The sequence below is a fragment of the Oreochromis niloticus genome, linkage group LG19 (genome assembly GCF_001858045.2).
Source record: "Oreochromis niloticus isolate F11D_XX linkage group LG19, O_niloticus_UMD_NMBU, whole genome shotgun sequence".
In the NCBI taxonomy this organism is placed as follows: Eukaryota; Metazoa; Chordata; class Actinopteri; order Cichliformes; family Cichlidae; genus Oreochromis; species Oreochromis niloticus.
The window spans coordinates 17,759,101-17,774,065 of record NC_031983.2 but is presented as its reverse complement, the minus strand read 5'-3'; the positions used below and the strand labels follow the sequence as shown (position 1 = coordinate 17,774,065).

The 14,965-nt window shown below is 38.1% G+C and overlaps 1 protein-coding gene across 1 annotated transcript; it reads left to right on the top strand.

Annotated features, from left to right (window-relative positions):
• Positions 1–5,451: 5,451 nt before the first annotated feature.
• Positions 5,452–6,947, top strand: LOC109195769 (uncharacterized). Its single transcript, XM_019348461.2, has 3 exons — positions 5,452–5,722; positions 5,853–6,135; positions 6,223–6,947. The coding sequence occupies exons 1-3, from the start codon at positions 5,637–5,639 to the stop codon at positions 6,868–6,870; spliced, it is 1,017 nt and encodes a 338-aa protein (XP_019204006.1). The 5' UTR covers positions 5,452–5,636; the 3' UTR covers positions 6,871–6,947.
• Positions 6,948–14,965: the final 8,018 nt, after the last annotated feature.

Genomic DNA, 14,965 nt, shown 5'->3' with positions numbered 1-14,965 from the left:
AGGTCAGTGGGGAGCTTGTTCCAATGACAATAAAATATATAAGAATAACTGAAAGCACATTCCGATCTAATTCTAGGAATGGTTATTTGCCTGTTTTCATTATGCTTTAGACAACAAAACAATGCATTTATAACAAGTGAAAACCTGCCGCTGCTGCTGATCTGCCTGGAAATGAAAGTCATAACTTATGTAAAGGTCATAATGTGTGTAAAATTGAACCGAACACAAGTCATTAGCTTTTCTTACTAGTGTATGTACATCAGGTTTAACAATCCATGTCTGTCATTTCATTAGAAAAAGGTTGTGCTCCTTTTTGAATCAGAAGAGCTGATGTAGTTAGAAGTGCTGTTACAAAAGAAAGCCGAGTTGATATTTGACAGCAAATGTTTATTCCAAGAGGCATTCACAAGCAACTTTTTTTTAGTATTTTTGTTTTGAATCAAAGCACCCTTCATAGCAAGACATTTGAGCTATCCTGGGACTGAGTAGAAAACTGATTTTACCTTACAGTGTCCCTCACAGTTTATAGCCAACATAATATTTCACATTCCATCTCCTCTAGATCAGTAAGATGTAAATCAAATTTTTCCACTGTACATCTGTGACATAAACCACTGGGGTCAAAATATTAATTGCAGTCTATGTACCTATTTATGTTTCTTTAGCAGTATCATCACAATTTCCCATTTGGAACTGAAGCTGCAGAAGCAGTAGGCTTAAAATAGCCCCTACCTAACATGTTTGCATTATCATTTGGCCCGTATTATGATTTGACTGAGTCTCGTTGCTGCTTGGTCATTTGCCATCTTGTGCAAAGTTCCAGTTAATCATCCACTGTCCACTTTTTCAGCTCCTCCCTGTTTTGGTAGTGCAATCGAGCCTGAACTTTCTCCAGGGAGTTCATGATTAAAGTCTTGAGAAAAATAATCTCATTGTGCTATGAGCATTTACTTTATAATGATGACTTAGAGAAAAAAACGTGTCTACGTTTAATGAAGTGCGATACATACAGAAATGTTTGACACAGCGACTGTGATAAAAATGTGGGAGAGCCGTCAAGCCGCTGTAGGTAACTAGTTTTCATAAGTAAACCCCATGTACTTTGACTACAGCGGCGCTTAACTCGATTTGCATTAAACCTGTGAACAGATGGCAGGCAAAAACCAAGGGAAGGTGTAATTTGTCAAGGTGAACAGATCAACAGACTTTAGCAGGAGGCTCTGTTAAAGTACAAGGCAGTCAAAGAGAACCAATCGAATGAACATCAGATTGTGTAAAAAAGATTCCCTGATTAATGTTTATTACACACGTCCACGTACACAGGTAACTGAAAGCACTCAAAGCATTTTTGTGACATCTCCATGTCAATCACAACCTCCTGAGACCTGAATTCTTTCATGGCATTAATTTTTAATTTCTCTTTGCTATTTGGGCTGATTGGGAACTCATGAATGTGAAAACAAAGAATTATCTTTTTACCTGATTTTGCTCTACAAGGGCCTGATATCCACATATGAGGACATTGGTTTTAAATTTCGATATAACAGTGGCAGTATAATGTCCTCGTAAGTATATATCAGGCCCTTGTAGAGCAAAATTTAGTACTGTGGTCTAGACAACCCAAAATGTGATGTCCAGATATGTGGATGCCAGGTCCTAGGAGGTTAACATGCTTGTTCTTGACATGTCAAAACATCTGCCAATTAGTAAAATGCCCTCATTAGACATTGCTGACACAGATGTGTCTGAGTAGCCTTTTGCTGCTGGAACTGGTTCAGGTGCAGTTAGATAAATACCGCTCTGAGATCTGGTCTTCCCCAAGGGTCGTATGACAGATTTGTGGGGTAATGACATGATTAATGGGGCATGGAAGAAGAAAGAAAAGAGAAAAAAACTGCTGCATAACGTGCCCCTTAAACACAATTTTAAGTTTTAGATTTTTCTATAACCTCTTATTCTTATTCTCTCTTATTCTCTGACCAGGAATTTGACCTTGTAGCCCAAAGCAATGATTCAAATAAAAGCATCAGACGTTTGGAGGGGATCCATGTCTTTGGTAGAACTGCCAACCACCAAGAAACAACTTTCGCTGTAAGAGGTCACAAGCCAATAAGGTGGAAACGGCCTATTTAGCAGTTCTTTACTGGATATATCATTTAATATTAGAAGATGGAAACTGCAAGGATAGCTAGTATCTGCAGGTGTTAAACATAGGTAGTGCAATCACATGTATGTATACAGTTTCTAATAATAATAATAATAATAATAATAAAACCAGCATGAATTTCCCTTTGGGATCAATAAAGTTATTCTTTTTTTAAAAAAAAAAAAAGCTGAAAAAATAATAAAGCACATTGTTATTATTATTATTATTATTTTTCTTTTAAGATGCCAAATTACAGTTATTAACTGAACAGAAAAATTGTTTTAGAGGTAGCATTTTATGGTTGATTAATTTCGGACTTCTCACACATCTAACACACGATCAATACACACTTTAACATCTTTGGTTTTAATGTTGAAGCTGATTGGTTGAGTTTTAAACTAAGGCAGTGATTTTAGTTTTCTTTATGCTTTATTTATTGTTCCTACCAGCAGATGTCACCAGAGAGCAACAATTAACCAGTAGCAATAATAACGTGTCTGTTCCTGTGACTGTCTGGGCCTGACTGCATTGTGGTTAGTTGTTCTCTCAGGATGGCAGATGGCACTTTAAAAAGCCATCTTTGTTGTGAAATATAAAAATATTTCTTATTCCATAAAAGCGATTTTGACTGTAAGATGTTAGCTGTGTGATGGATTGCGAGTGAATATATTGTATACTGTAAATGCACATGAAACTGGGAATCCACACCAGCCTCCATTCCCTCTATTCTTTGAAGTCACTCATTATTTCCCTGCTGAATTTTATTGCAAGACTATAAAGGAAACATTCATGACTGGATTATCCATATTAGGGAGGACCAGAATGAAAATCTTCTGTTGTTCCCCCTTTTTGCATTTGCCCATCTAGTACAGAGCACACAGCAGCCTATAAATGGCAGCTTCATTATTTGCCTAGAGACTATAACCAGCACTCTTATGCTAGAAAACCTCCTAGCAATGTTTTGTGTGTGTTAGCTTGTGGGAATTTGATTACACAGAACATTATTTGTGAATATGTTTACCGTCAGCATAATATGATTTAAAAATATTAAGGTCTTAAAACCGGATTTTGAAACGGTGACACTCAACACTAAGGGGCCACGTCATCATATCATGAATGCATCTAATTTGAGGCTGTGTATACAGTGGTGTGAAAAAGTCTTTGCCTCCTTCCTGATTACTTTTTTGCATATTTGTCACACTTATTGTGCAGGTTTCAGATTTAGAGGACAATTATTTTCTCACATGGAGCCAAGTAGTCATATATGTAATGCCTACAAATGTGTAGGATGTGTGCACACAGATTCATTTCCACCTCAGGTATGTCTCTCGTGCACTATATGTTTGCTTTGTGCTGTGCTCCTGTCTTCCTGTCTGACATCTTCAAATATATGTTATACTGTCTGTAGCCACTCTTTGTGCTCCCTGTTTTGAATCCCAAAACGCATTGTAAATAACACAAAAACTTCATTTTTATAAAGTATCACCATGCAATTTTTGCTTTATGTTTCTGATGTCATATGAACACTATATACTAACTCTACTAATGACACCACAGTCCTGACCCTTAGCCTAGAGCTATTATTTAGCCCGTAGCACAGTAAAATAACAAGCAAAAAAATTCAAATGCAATTATATAATAAAATGTAAAACACTCTCACAGTGTTAAGAAGTTGGTTTTAAAGAGCTATTTCCTCTATTTATTTTATGTTAACACGTTAAGGTACCAGCAAAACAGCAGATACAACATTAGGAAACATTTGATTTCCTATTCATATCTGTCTAAGGCCTCATTTACAGTAGCCTAGATACCAGTTAGCGACCATCTGGCAACTATGGGTTTTTGCAAGTGGTTGCTGGTTGATGCTGGGCGAAATTGATTGGAAAGCGGGTGCTGTGCCTTGTGATTGCTTTGGTTGCAAACAGACTGCCACAACTAGCTGTAGTTCGCATAAATGACGTGTCTGTTATTTTACTCTCCAAGCTGTAGTGAAACTTGAAAAAGTGTGATGCAAACCAAACTGCAGAACTACTGCTCTCAAAGTAAAAGCCGGTCCTTATGCTGTAGGACATTTCAAAAGGTGCAGCTTTTACATATTACATTGCACTTTTTCAAGGGAATCCACATTTTTCAGCCAATGATTGTTGCCACATGGTTGCTAACTCATCTCTAGGTCCCCATGACTGAGTTAACCCACACAACTTTAACTTTAATAGCCAAGTTGATGCCTGCCATGCGGGGGGGGGGGTTACAGTAAGTGGCATCAATATTTAACTAAATGAATATCTTGTTGTATTTAACTGGACTTAAAATTAGCAATATCAGTAAATGTTTCATGAGGTCATAGATCAAGTGAGCCAAAAGGCTTTTATTTAATTAGACTTCTTTTTGCTTTTTTATCTTCTATAGTCCTGCTGAAAATATTTGACTTGTGGGCTGCTACATGAACCAGTATAATAACTTTTTTCTGGGTTTTCAAAAGTTTTTTTAATCCTGAAAACATCTGTCTGTAGCTGGAAACAATGCTAATAAAAGAAGCAAATTTCAGACACTCTAAAAAGCTGAGGTGGTGGGGAGGGAGACAGAAGGCCTTTTGTGGGCTTGTCACTATTAACTACTTTAACGTGACACATTGTTTTGATTTAAAAAAAAAAACCCAATGATTTTAGAGAAACTTCAGGCAGCAGAATCCTTGAAGTAAAGAGATTTGAGGAAGTTCTGTGCTTCTTTTGTAATCTCTTCTCTCTGCTCTTACTGGCTGAAACAGTCCAGTCTACAGTTTTTTTTAATTGGTTTGGCGCAGTTTTCACAAGCAATTGGTACATTTTCAAAACTCTCCGTACTTATATCACAACAGATCATCAAAAGTGCACCTTTTTCAAACATTTCAGCATATTTCCAATTGTGTTAGTACAATACACATAATGACAAAATATCCCTTTCACTACACAAAATAAGTGTTTCATCTAAATAAATGTTTCGTTCACAGTTACTGCCTTTCATAATGTTATCACTATAAAATTTTTGATTTGCATCTCTTATCATTCAGTTTAATACATTTGTCTGTCATTCAATTCAACTGATCTTAATGTTTAATCAATGAATCATTCACTATGTCCATGGATTTTCAACTTGACTGATTGTTGTCTGGTCATTTGTAAGTTACACATTGCTGCAAGAGCTTTCAATCTAGAAATACTAATTGCTAATTGTTTCCCCCTGATGATCACAATTAGTTACCATATAAGTAGAACTGTGTTTGAGACTTTGCACTGTTCAAATATGGAGCAGGATAGACTTGTAGGGAGAGGAAACCTTCATCGGAGAGGTGGTGGTGGTGGTGGTGGTGGTGGTGCTCCTCGACAGAGAGGTGGGCACAGACAAAGAAAGAGGTGGTCTTCAGAGAAATGTAGGCAGAAGACAACGCACCATCATCTCTAATGAAGTCCGGGCCATCATTGTTGACCATGTGGTTAACAGAGGCTTTACCATGGCTGAGGCTGCCAGGTTGGTACAGCCTAATTTACAAAGGTCAACTGTCAGCTCTATCATCCAAACTTTTTGCCAAGAAAACCGGTATGTCTGCTATAGCAACTTCACTTCTAAAAAATAGTACCCTATTGTATAGATGAACAACATGTAATTGTCAGTTTACAGTAATGTGATTGGTAATACTTCAATATTGACAGTATATGATTGTCCTCAGAATTAACAGGAGACAACCTGGTGGTGGTCGCCCACGTGTTTTGACTGACCAGCAGGAGTTGGCTGTGGTGGAAATGGTCAGGGCAAGGAATGACATAAGGCTGTCTGAAATCAAACAGGCTATTGAGAACAGCAATGACACCTTTGCCAATGTGCCATCAATTAGCCTTCCAACAATTGCCCGGCTTTTGAAGAAGCACCAGGTTTCCATGAAACAAATTTACTTGGTTCCTTTTGAGAGGAACAATGTCCAGGTGAAACAACTGCGTTCAGAATATATTCAGGTACAACACTAAACTGGCATGCAATTACTGTAACAGTACTGACAACTATTAGTTGTTAAAAAAAACCTAACTACATTATCATTTTAGAGGGTGATGGAGCTGGACGCTGCTGTGAATCATCACAAGTATATTTTCGTTGATGAGGCCGGTTTCAATCTGGCAAAAACTAGACGCAGAGGACGTAACCTTATTGGACAAAGGGCTACCATCCAAGTCCCTGGACAACGTGGGGGAAACATCTCAATGTGTGCAGCTATATCTGAAGATGGTGTGGTAGGCTGTAGACCAGTTCTAGGGTCATACAACACTGAACACCTGATAGTTAGGTTTTGTTTTGTTTTTTTAAATGAACTGGAGCAGGCCTGTCAGGGAGAAGACATCATCTATGTTGTTGTGTGGGACAATGTCAGCTTCCACCATGCACAGTTGGTTCAGGAATGGTTTCAAACACATCCTCGCTTCATGACCCTCTATCTTCCACCATATTCCCCTTTCCTCAACCCAATTGAGGAATTCTTCTCTACATGGAGGTGGAAGGTGTATGATCGCCATCCCCATGAGCATGTCTCCCTCCTTCAAGCCATGTGTGAAGCTTGTGGTGATATAACTGCTGAGCAATGTCAAGCCTGGATTCGTCATGCCAGGAGATTTTTCCCACGGTGCCTGAACAACGAAGACATCCACTGTGATGTTGATGAAAATTTATGGCCCAATGTTAATGACCGGCTTGATTAATTGTGTAAAAGTGATAAGAATAAAATAACATAAAAATATATTTTGCTTATGTAAATGACTTGTTGTTTTTTCTCCCTTTTTCGTGTATGTGTGTGTGTGTATATATAGTTAGTGTTTGTTTTTTTTTATGTCTGAACATAAGTGTAATATTTGCTGTGTACAGTTTTACAGTTCAGTTACACTCATTCATCACCAAGGACAATTTGAATCGCTTACCTTGTATTATTTGCTCCTGAATGAAATGATTGGTAAAAGTACTAAGTTGAAAAAAAGAGCTTACTGTTTTGTTTGGGTGATTAAAGCAAATGTTCTCAAAATATATCAGTGATCATGTGTTCTGATACAATGATTATGTGGAATATAAATATGTGCAAATGCAATGAAATCATGACATCAGATTTAAAAGAATGACTAGTGGTGTTACAAATGTGAGTTTTGTACTGAGAGATTTGAAAATGCACACTTTAGTTATGAAAATAGTGCCAAACCAATTTTAAAAAACTGTAATACAGTGCATGGCGTGAGCAGTATTTCTGCATGGTCTGTACCTATTATATCGTGTGCTTCACCCCAGCCAGAACACTCTGAGCATGGGCGGAAAGCTTTATCAATATTAAACGTAGGTACACAAAGTTCACTACCTGAAGTTTTAATCAGAGTATAGCATCAAGTCAGTTGAACTTCTGGCATGTGGATCTGGTCAGTTAAGTAACAGAGGGGGTTGTTAATCAGTTTCAGCTGCTTTGGTGTTCATAAAAATAAACAACAGGTGCACTAGAGGGCCAACAATGAGACAACCCCCAAAAGATAAATGGTTTTAGAGATGGAGGCCACTGAAATGTTTTCCTCCTCATGCACATGACTGTTTTTTCACTTGTTTTGCATTTGGATCAATGTCTCTACTCGTAGCATGAGATGACCTGGACCCTGCCGAGGTTGCACAGGTAGTCCTACTCCTCCAGGATGTCACGTCAATACATGTCATTGCCAGAAGGCTTGTTCTGTCTCCCAGCGCAGTCTCAAGAGGATGGAGGAGATTGTGGAAGACAGGCAGTTACTCTAGGAGAGCTGGACAAGGCTGTAGAAGGTCCTTAACCCATCAGCAGGATGGGACAAGGATGCAAGGAGGAACAGGCTGAGCACTACCAGAGCTCTATAAAATGACCTCTGCAGGCCACTGGTATGAATGCCTCTGATCAAACAATTAGAAACAGAATTAGAAACAGAATGAGCACCCAACACCTTCTACTGGGCCCTGGGCTCACACAACCAGGCACCTTTGAGTCCAATTGCTATAGAATACCAGAATTGGTATGTCCATCACTGTCATCTTGTGCTTTCCACAGATAAGAGCAGGTTCACTCTGAGCACATGTGACAGACACGGTCACGTGAAACTTTGGAGAATGTTATGTTGTCTTTAGGTAACAAGATGAAATTTTTGGGCCCATTTCTAGTTATCCTGGTCCGGTGGATCCTTGGTTCCTCCTGTTGGACGACAAGTCCCCTCCTCATGTAGCGAGAGTATGCAGGCAGTTCCTGGAGTATGAAGGAATTGATAGCACTGACTGCCTCCCAGGCTTGCCTCGCCTAAATCCAATAGAACACCTCTGGGATGTCATGTTTTGGTCAATCCAACGCCATCAGGTTACACGTTGGACTTTCCAGGAACTCAGTGATGCCCTTCTCAGGATCCATCTGTCGTCTCATTAGGAGCATACACCGATGTTGTCAGGCACTTTGAGTTGCTGCAAAATGGACTAGTCTGCCACATAATTATTTCACTTTGGTTGTCAGCATTCAGCTCTCTGTAGGTTGATCATTTTCATTTCTGCCCAGTGATGTGACATTCATTTGTTCTTAACACATTACCCGGTCCATATCAGTATAGATATCTGCATGATATTTTTCTCACATCTGATGTGTTTTCAGAGTGTTCTTTTAAATTTCCTGAGCAGTTCATTAATCTTATTAAAGGTTATCTGAAGTAAAATGAATAATAAAAATGTAATAATAATAGTTTCATAATTTGGTTTTCTTAGGTGCCTTTTTAAGAAGTTTTACAACATTTTGACATAATTTTTTCTACAAATATTTCGATGTCTTTTCCATGTCCATGTCACACATTTTGATACCTGCGTGTTACTTTTTGTATCCCAAAACTTTATTAAAGTGTGTGTGCTGTGTGCTGCAGCACACAGAAAAAGCAAAAGCCACATGTTTTGTTGTGGTTTATGTGTGATATATTGATGCAAAAACAATGCTTTTTTTTGTTTTGTTTTTTCCCCAAGAGCTTGAGCACTTTTTTCCAAGAATTGTTTGATTTTCCAAGAGCTGGATAATATTTCACTGTTGATGTGCAAAGTTTAGTGGTTAGTGTATAGAGTTTTGCAAAAATTGCTTATATTTTCAAAGAGATTGCCTGAGCAATCAGAAAAACTATAATGAGAACCTGCGCTAAACTTTTCTGCCATTTCTACTAAAGCAAGCTTTTTCCAGCTATTACATGTACCTTCTATTTCTGCATGGTGCTTCCTACTAAAAAATGAGAGAACATGCACATCCTCATTACCTCTATAAACCTAAGGCTATTTTTTAACAGAAAAAAAAATTAGTGAGTGTCAGCTGCAAAACCACGAGGCAAAATGAGGGACCTTCGGCTTTATGGATAACAGACACATGGGAGAGTTCTGAAATACAATGAGTCTTCTTATCCTTATCACAAGGCCAGAGGGAGATTAGAAAACTCAGCCGCAACTTACAATTTTAATTCCACCTAGTGAAATTAGAGAGTAAAATAACAACCTTATATCAATCAGTAAGTAAACACTGTTTTTAATGAACCTGTTCTGAACATTCTCAGCAGCAACTCTACCATATCTGATGCAAGAGAAATGAAGCACAGCAAATGCTACAGCTACTCCAGTTACAGCAGTAAGCAGTCTTTTCAGTGCTGAGCCTGACAGCCTTCAAACCAGCCTTTTATAACCTTTTATATTCCTGATCGCAGTTACAGGAAAGGGCTGATAGTTTCACTGATCACAATACCTCTTTTCCCAGAAGGTTGAACAGGTCACTCTTCTTAATAAGCTGAAGATCTACTTAACGTCTCTTTATGCAACCAGCAATGTTTGCATACTGGATCCAAACCAAATTTGCAGTTGATATTAAATGTCACTTCAATCAGATTTTAATTTGTAGATGCCACTAGCAAATCAGATTGTGTGACACACAATAAAATGAAGAGCAAAGGGATGGAAGTGAAGAATCTGGCTAGCTAGCTACTGCTATTAGCTAAGTGCTAATGAAGGAAAACATAGAGAAAATTTCCAGAACCATATTCGAGGTCTTTCTTTATCCTCCTACTTTCCTTGTCAAACCCATTGTCTTTATAATAAACAGCTTAACTTGAAGAGAAGTTCTTTTGGAGATTCATTATGTTTATGTTAATAGTGTCTTATTAGAGCTCAAGCTTCTAGCCTCATGAGGACTGTTTATCAGCTTCCATTGAGCTTTTTCTTACTCCCTAAGCACCATTGACGACGTAGGATCACTTGAGGAAATTTATCAGTTTGAACAGCTCCCTTTCCAGCCACAAAAGACTTCACTGGTATTCTCCAATTCCTGTATACAGACACAGCTATTGTTTCCCTCTCAGCCATACAAACTTTAGTGATGCTATGCAAAGAGCCTATCATGGCACATTATGTATTAATCAAACAAATTCCAAGAGCTCCCTAAAGTAGCATGTCATGCAAAGCATCCAACCATTTAAGTCATTAGGAGCTCGTTGAAATAAGTAATACAGTTCCTCTTTGAATATTAAAGGTTAAGTAATGGTTTTAATATACAGTAGCCTGCATCTGTGAGGGACTAAGGGCCTAGACAGAATGTAAACACAATGCTGATTTTGTTGCTATCAATGAGAAAAATAAGGATGGACACTCACTGGAAATGACCTTCATTCTCTTTAGGATAACTTCAGGTTCCAGAAGATGTTTTGTTTTTGCACATCGCATAAATTTGTACAACTAAGTTGTAGATATATATTGTAACCATGAATTTTGTTTGTAATTTTGTTTCTGTTTCAGTTTGTCTCCATTAGATGATCTGTGTAAACATATGAAGTTGTAAAGTTAATGTGAAGATATCAACAGCAATATAAGGCATTAAAAAAGAAAAATGCTTAAGTACAATATTAAAATAAGTATGAAAATGACAGGCTAAAAACTAAAACAATGATGAAACAAGCCTAAAAGCTATTCCCTAAAATGAGTGTTCATTTTCTGAGTTTATCATTATATGCAACTCAATTTACATTACAAGAGCTTGACAGCTTGCTTTCATAAGCTTTCACAGGGCTGAATGAAGATGCATGAATTTCTCTCGGTATGCATACTGAAACCATTTCATTTCAGTTAGAATCACAATAATAATCAAAAGATGGTTATTTGTGTTTGACGATATGACTCTGTTTTGTTCTGGGTTGTTCCCCCCTTGTTATGTATGCACGTGGAAAGTCTGAAGCAGATGAGCAGAAAGGCCTCACAATAAACAGCAGTCGGTTACAAAGTGGCTTGCAGGAGCAACAGCATCTGTAGGCAGGTTAAAGAAGTTTACATAGGACACTGGAGCCAGCTTGACTTAAACTATCACTTTACTCAAATAGAGCTAGCTTCTAACTTGGTAACATTAGACTTATAAAAAGGTTGCATTATAGTTTCAGCAAGATTATGACACTGAAGCTGCTGTGTGTAGTTTTCTTGTCAATAAACTAAAGTTAAAGTAACATAATTTGGAGACATTCAACCTTGTTTATGTTCTAGCTTCATTTTAGCTTGCAATTTCTTTGTTTTTTTACTGCATTTGTGGGTAGAGGACTGCTTTTCTTAAGTTATTGCCACTGACTGTCACAGAAGAGCAGCGGCTATTGTGCTGCTCACTCATTCATATGATGTGGGTACCATGTGAACAAAACAAGAGCTCTTCATAATGCTTGCTCTGTTTTAGTACTGGTGTTCCAAAACTCGGCATGGTACCTTTAAATGCAGAATATCAATGTTTTCTTGGAAGCCGGTTTAAAGTTTGTGCTTACCAAGCTAAAGTGAAACCTGTGGTTTTGGTGGATCTGATAGCTGCTACTTCTCTATAATCTCTTACTCCAGTTAAGACTCACTGTCTTTGGATTTTATTGCAGCATGCATCAAACTTGACAGTGATTTATGCTGACAAACATATTTTATACCACATCTTTAATGTATCTGGGACGTTAAAGGATAAACATCTTTCTATACTATCAGCCAGTGAATTTGTTTTTCCTTACACGCCCCTCAATCCCAGACGCACCAACCCACAGATTTGTCTTGCTATCATTATTACAGCTGAACACAATCACTCATACGCACTAATTACCTAAACTTTTTTTTATTTTTTTTGGAGGAATGCCAGAATCTGATCATTGATTTTCATGAGAGTGCCGCATTCAGACCATCCTTGTGTTGTTTTAAGCTGGAGGCCACAAAGAGAGAGCAATGTGTGATGCAAAGGAAGCTTAAGAGAGCCTGTTTTGCATTTGATCGACCTCTTACTCTTTCATCAGGAGCAATGAGAACTTCTCCTCAGTCACGATTAGAGGGGCATGTAGAGAGATGTAAATTTAGACAAGATCATAGAGAAAGCTGCAAGGCTTAGCCAGCCAGAAGTTAGATAAATCAGGTCAAACAGAACAGGGGACAGAAGCTGCGTTTATATAGATTTCTTATTCAACGCTAAAGGGCTATTCTTCCAAAAGAAATGCATACACCACTGGCTAAATCAAATGCATTCATTCTAACCTTTATTTTAAATATGCAGGTTTTAAAGATGCGATGGTTCACACTGAGCCAACAAGCAAAATGCAGAAAAACACAATCATTAAAATTCACTGACTGTGTTGCACGGTTAGCTTTGTTGTCTCATCTTTGTCTTTTGTGTCGATCTAATCCTTTGTGCTTATGACCTTTGTGTCCTTTGTTATTTCTAGATCGGTTCATATTTCTAGCATGATTCACAATGATTGGCTCGTTACCAGCTGTGTAGGTATTAACAACCTATCGTAGTTATTCCAGTGCAGTGCAGACTGCCAGTTGCTACTCATATACAGCTCTCTCAAACAGATTTATTCATTTCACACACAGAGTTGGAGGAAATCTTGTCTCTATAGAATCCAGTGAAACTCAACATATAACATATCTACAGGCAAAATACAACAAATATAGTATTGTGCAAAAAATGAGCGCCACCCCTCATTTCTTTATAGTTTGCTAGGAAAATGCAAAATAAATGCAGTGATCTATTGAAACGTGTGCTAACCTACATGGAAATACACAGAAGGTAAGGCAAAAACAGAGTTTGTACAATTCTAACGCACTTGAAAGTGAATAGTTGATATGACCAACTTTATTCTTCGGCACAGCCTGAACTCTCTTAGGCAAGCTTCCTTGTAATTTCTTTGAATAGACTTCAGGAATAGTTCTCCAAGTTTCTTGAAGGACATTCAAATCTCTTCTTTGGATGCTGGTAATAAGTGGATCATTTGAGGGACCAGATGCATCTCTCTAGTCCGATGTCAGTTTGTTGCTGGGCTTTTTCTTATTTCTTAAGAACATGACTTTTAGATACTGTTCATCTGCTGTAGATGCTGCCACTTCTTCTTTTGTCCTCCACTTGTCCAGTTTCCTTAAATTTTTTAAGGACACGCTGTACACCATGCTGAAATATATCAAATTTTCATCTAATATCTCTTTGGGAATCACCTTGCTGGTGCAAAAATACTATTTTATACCTGCCTTAACTAAAGCCTGCCTATCTATCTATCTATCTATCTATCTATCTATCTATCTATCTATCTATCTATCTATCTATCTATCGCCTTTTTGAATCTTGAAGAACAGATGGTGCTGGCTGTACTGTGATGAATGGTAGTTGGATTTACACAAGTTCAATTTGGTGTCTGGTAACTGCTTTTACAAACATTCACACCTGGGAGTAGAACCCTTGTCTGCTACCATCAACTGCTGAGCAGCTCCACTGGAGCATGTGAGTGCTAACTGCCTCTCTCGTTCTTTTTTTTCCAGAGTGCACTTTTTCGTAAGCTGACCTTGGGAGATGAACCAGAATTTTTTGTCTCAAATTTTCACTTTAAAGATAGCTGAACAGTAAAAAAAATATATTTATGGAATAATTTAAGTTTAAGTCACAATTTCCTTTTCGATGGATGGAAGCATATAATAATGAATAACGCCTCACTTGGATATTAACAGTAAAGTGCCCTCCTGCTTTCCCTGAGAAAGTGGAAATTGACAGATTTGGGTTTCGACTCCGCAGCTAGTTGTGAATATAGTGCAGCGAAAAAAAATGAGACTAACAAACAGGATTAGCTGCAGCCAAAGTTAATCCCATTTTATTGCGGATACCTCTGTGTGAGAGATCTCTGTGGGTGTATGTGTAAAACGCATGTATGTGGATGCGTGAGCTGGCTGGGTGCGTTCATGTGTTGTTAAGATCTGAGGGCGTAGTGTTGATGAAGGGATTCAGAAGCTCTCGCCATTTTTAGGCTGAGTAAATGGCTGTGTTGGCAAGCATCTGTAGCCGTATGTAACTAAATCTTCACATGTGTAAATGTATTCCCTTAGGAATTGCCACCTATCAGATCTCTTCACATGAGGTTTAACCTCATTTTTAGTTGCTGCATGTAAACGATGAGACACGGTATATGCATGTTAAGATCACACTGTATGTAGGTGTATACACTAGAACAGAAAAAAGGAGGAATAACAACACAACAACAAACAAAGGGTGCTGAATAATGTGTTTGATGAGTGGAAATGTGTAAGTGAGTGACTGTATCTTTGCCTGTTGTTATATGCACTAATTGACTTGATGTTTCTGAGCCATTAGACTCTGTGTTTCCATTGGCCAAGGGGCAATTTCCTTATCAGGCGAGTGCATGCACACTTGAAACAACGCAGACACGCATACACACAAACACATAGATACTTGACAGTTTGATCAATGGATGTCTTACTGACCATAATGACTCAGTACACCCCCCTTTC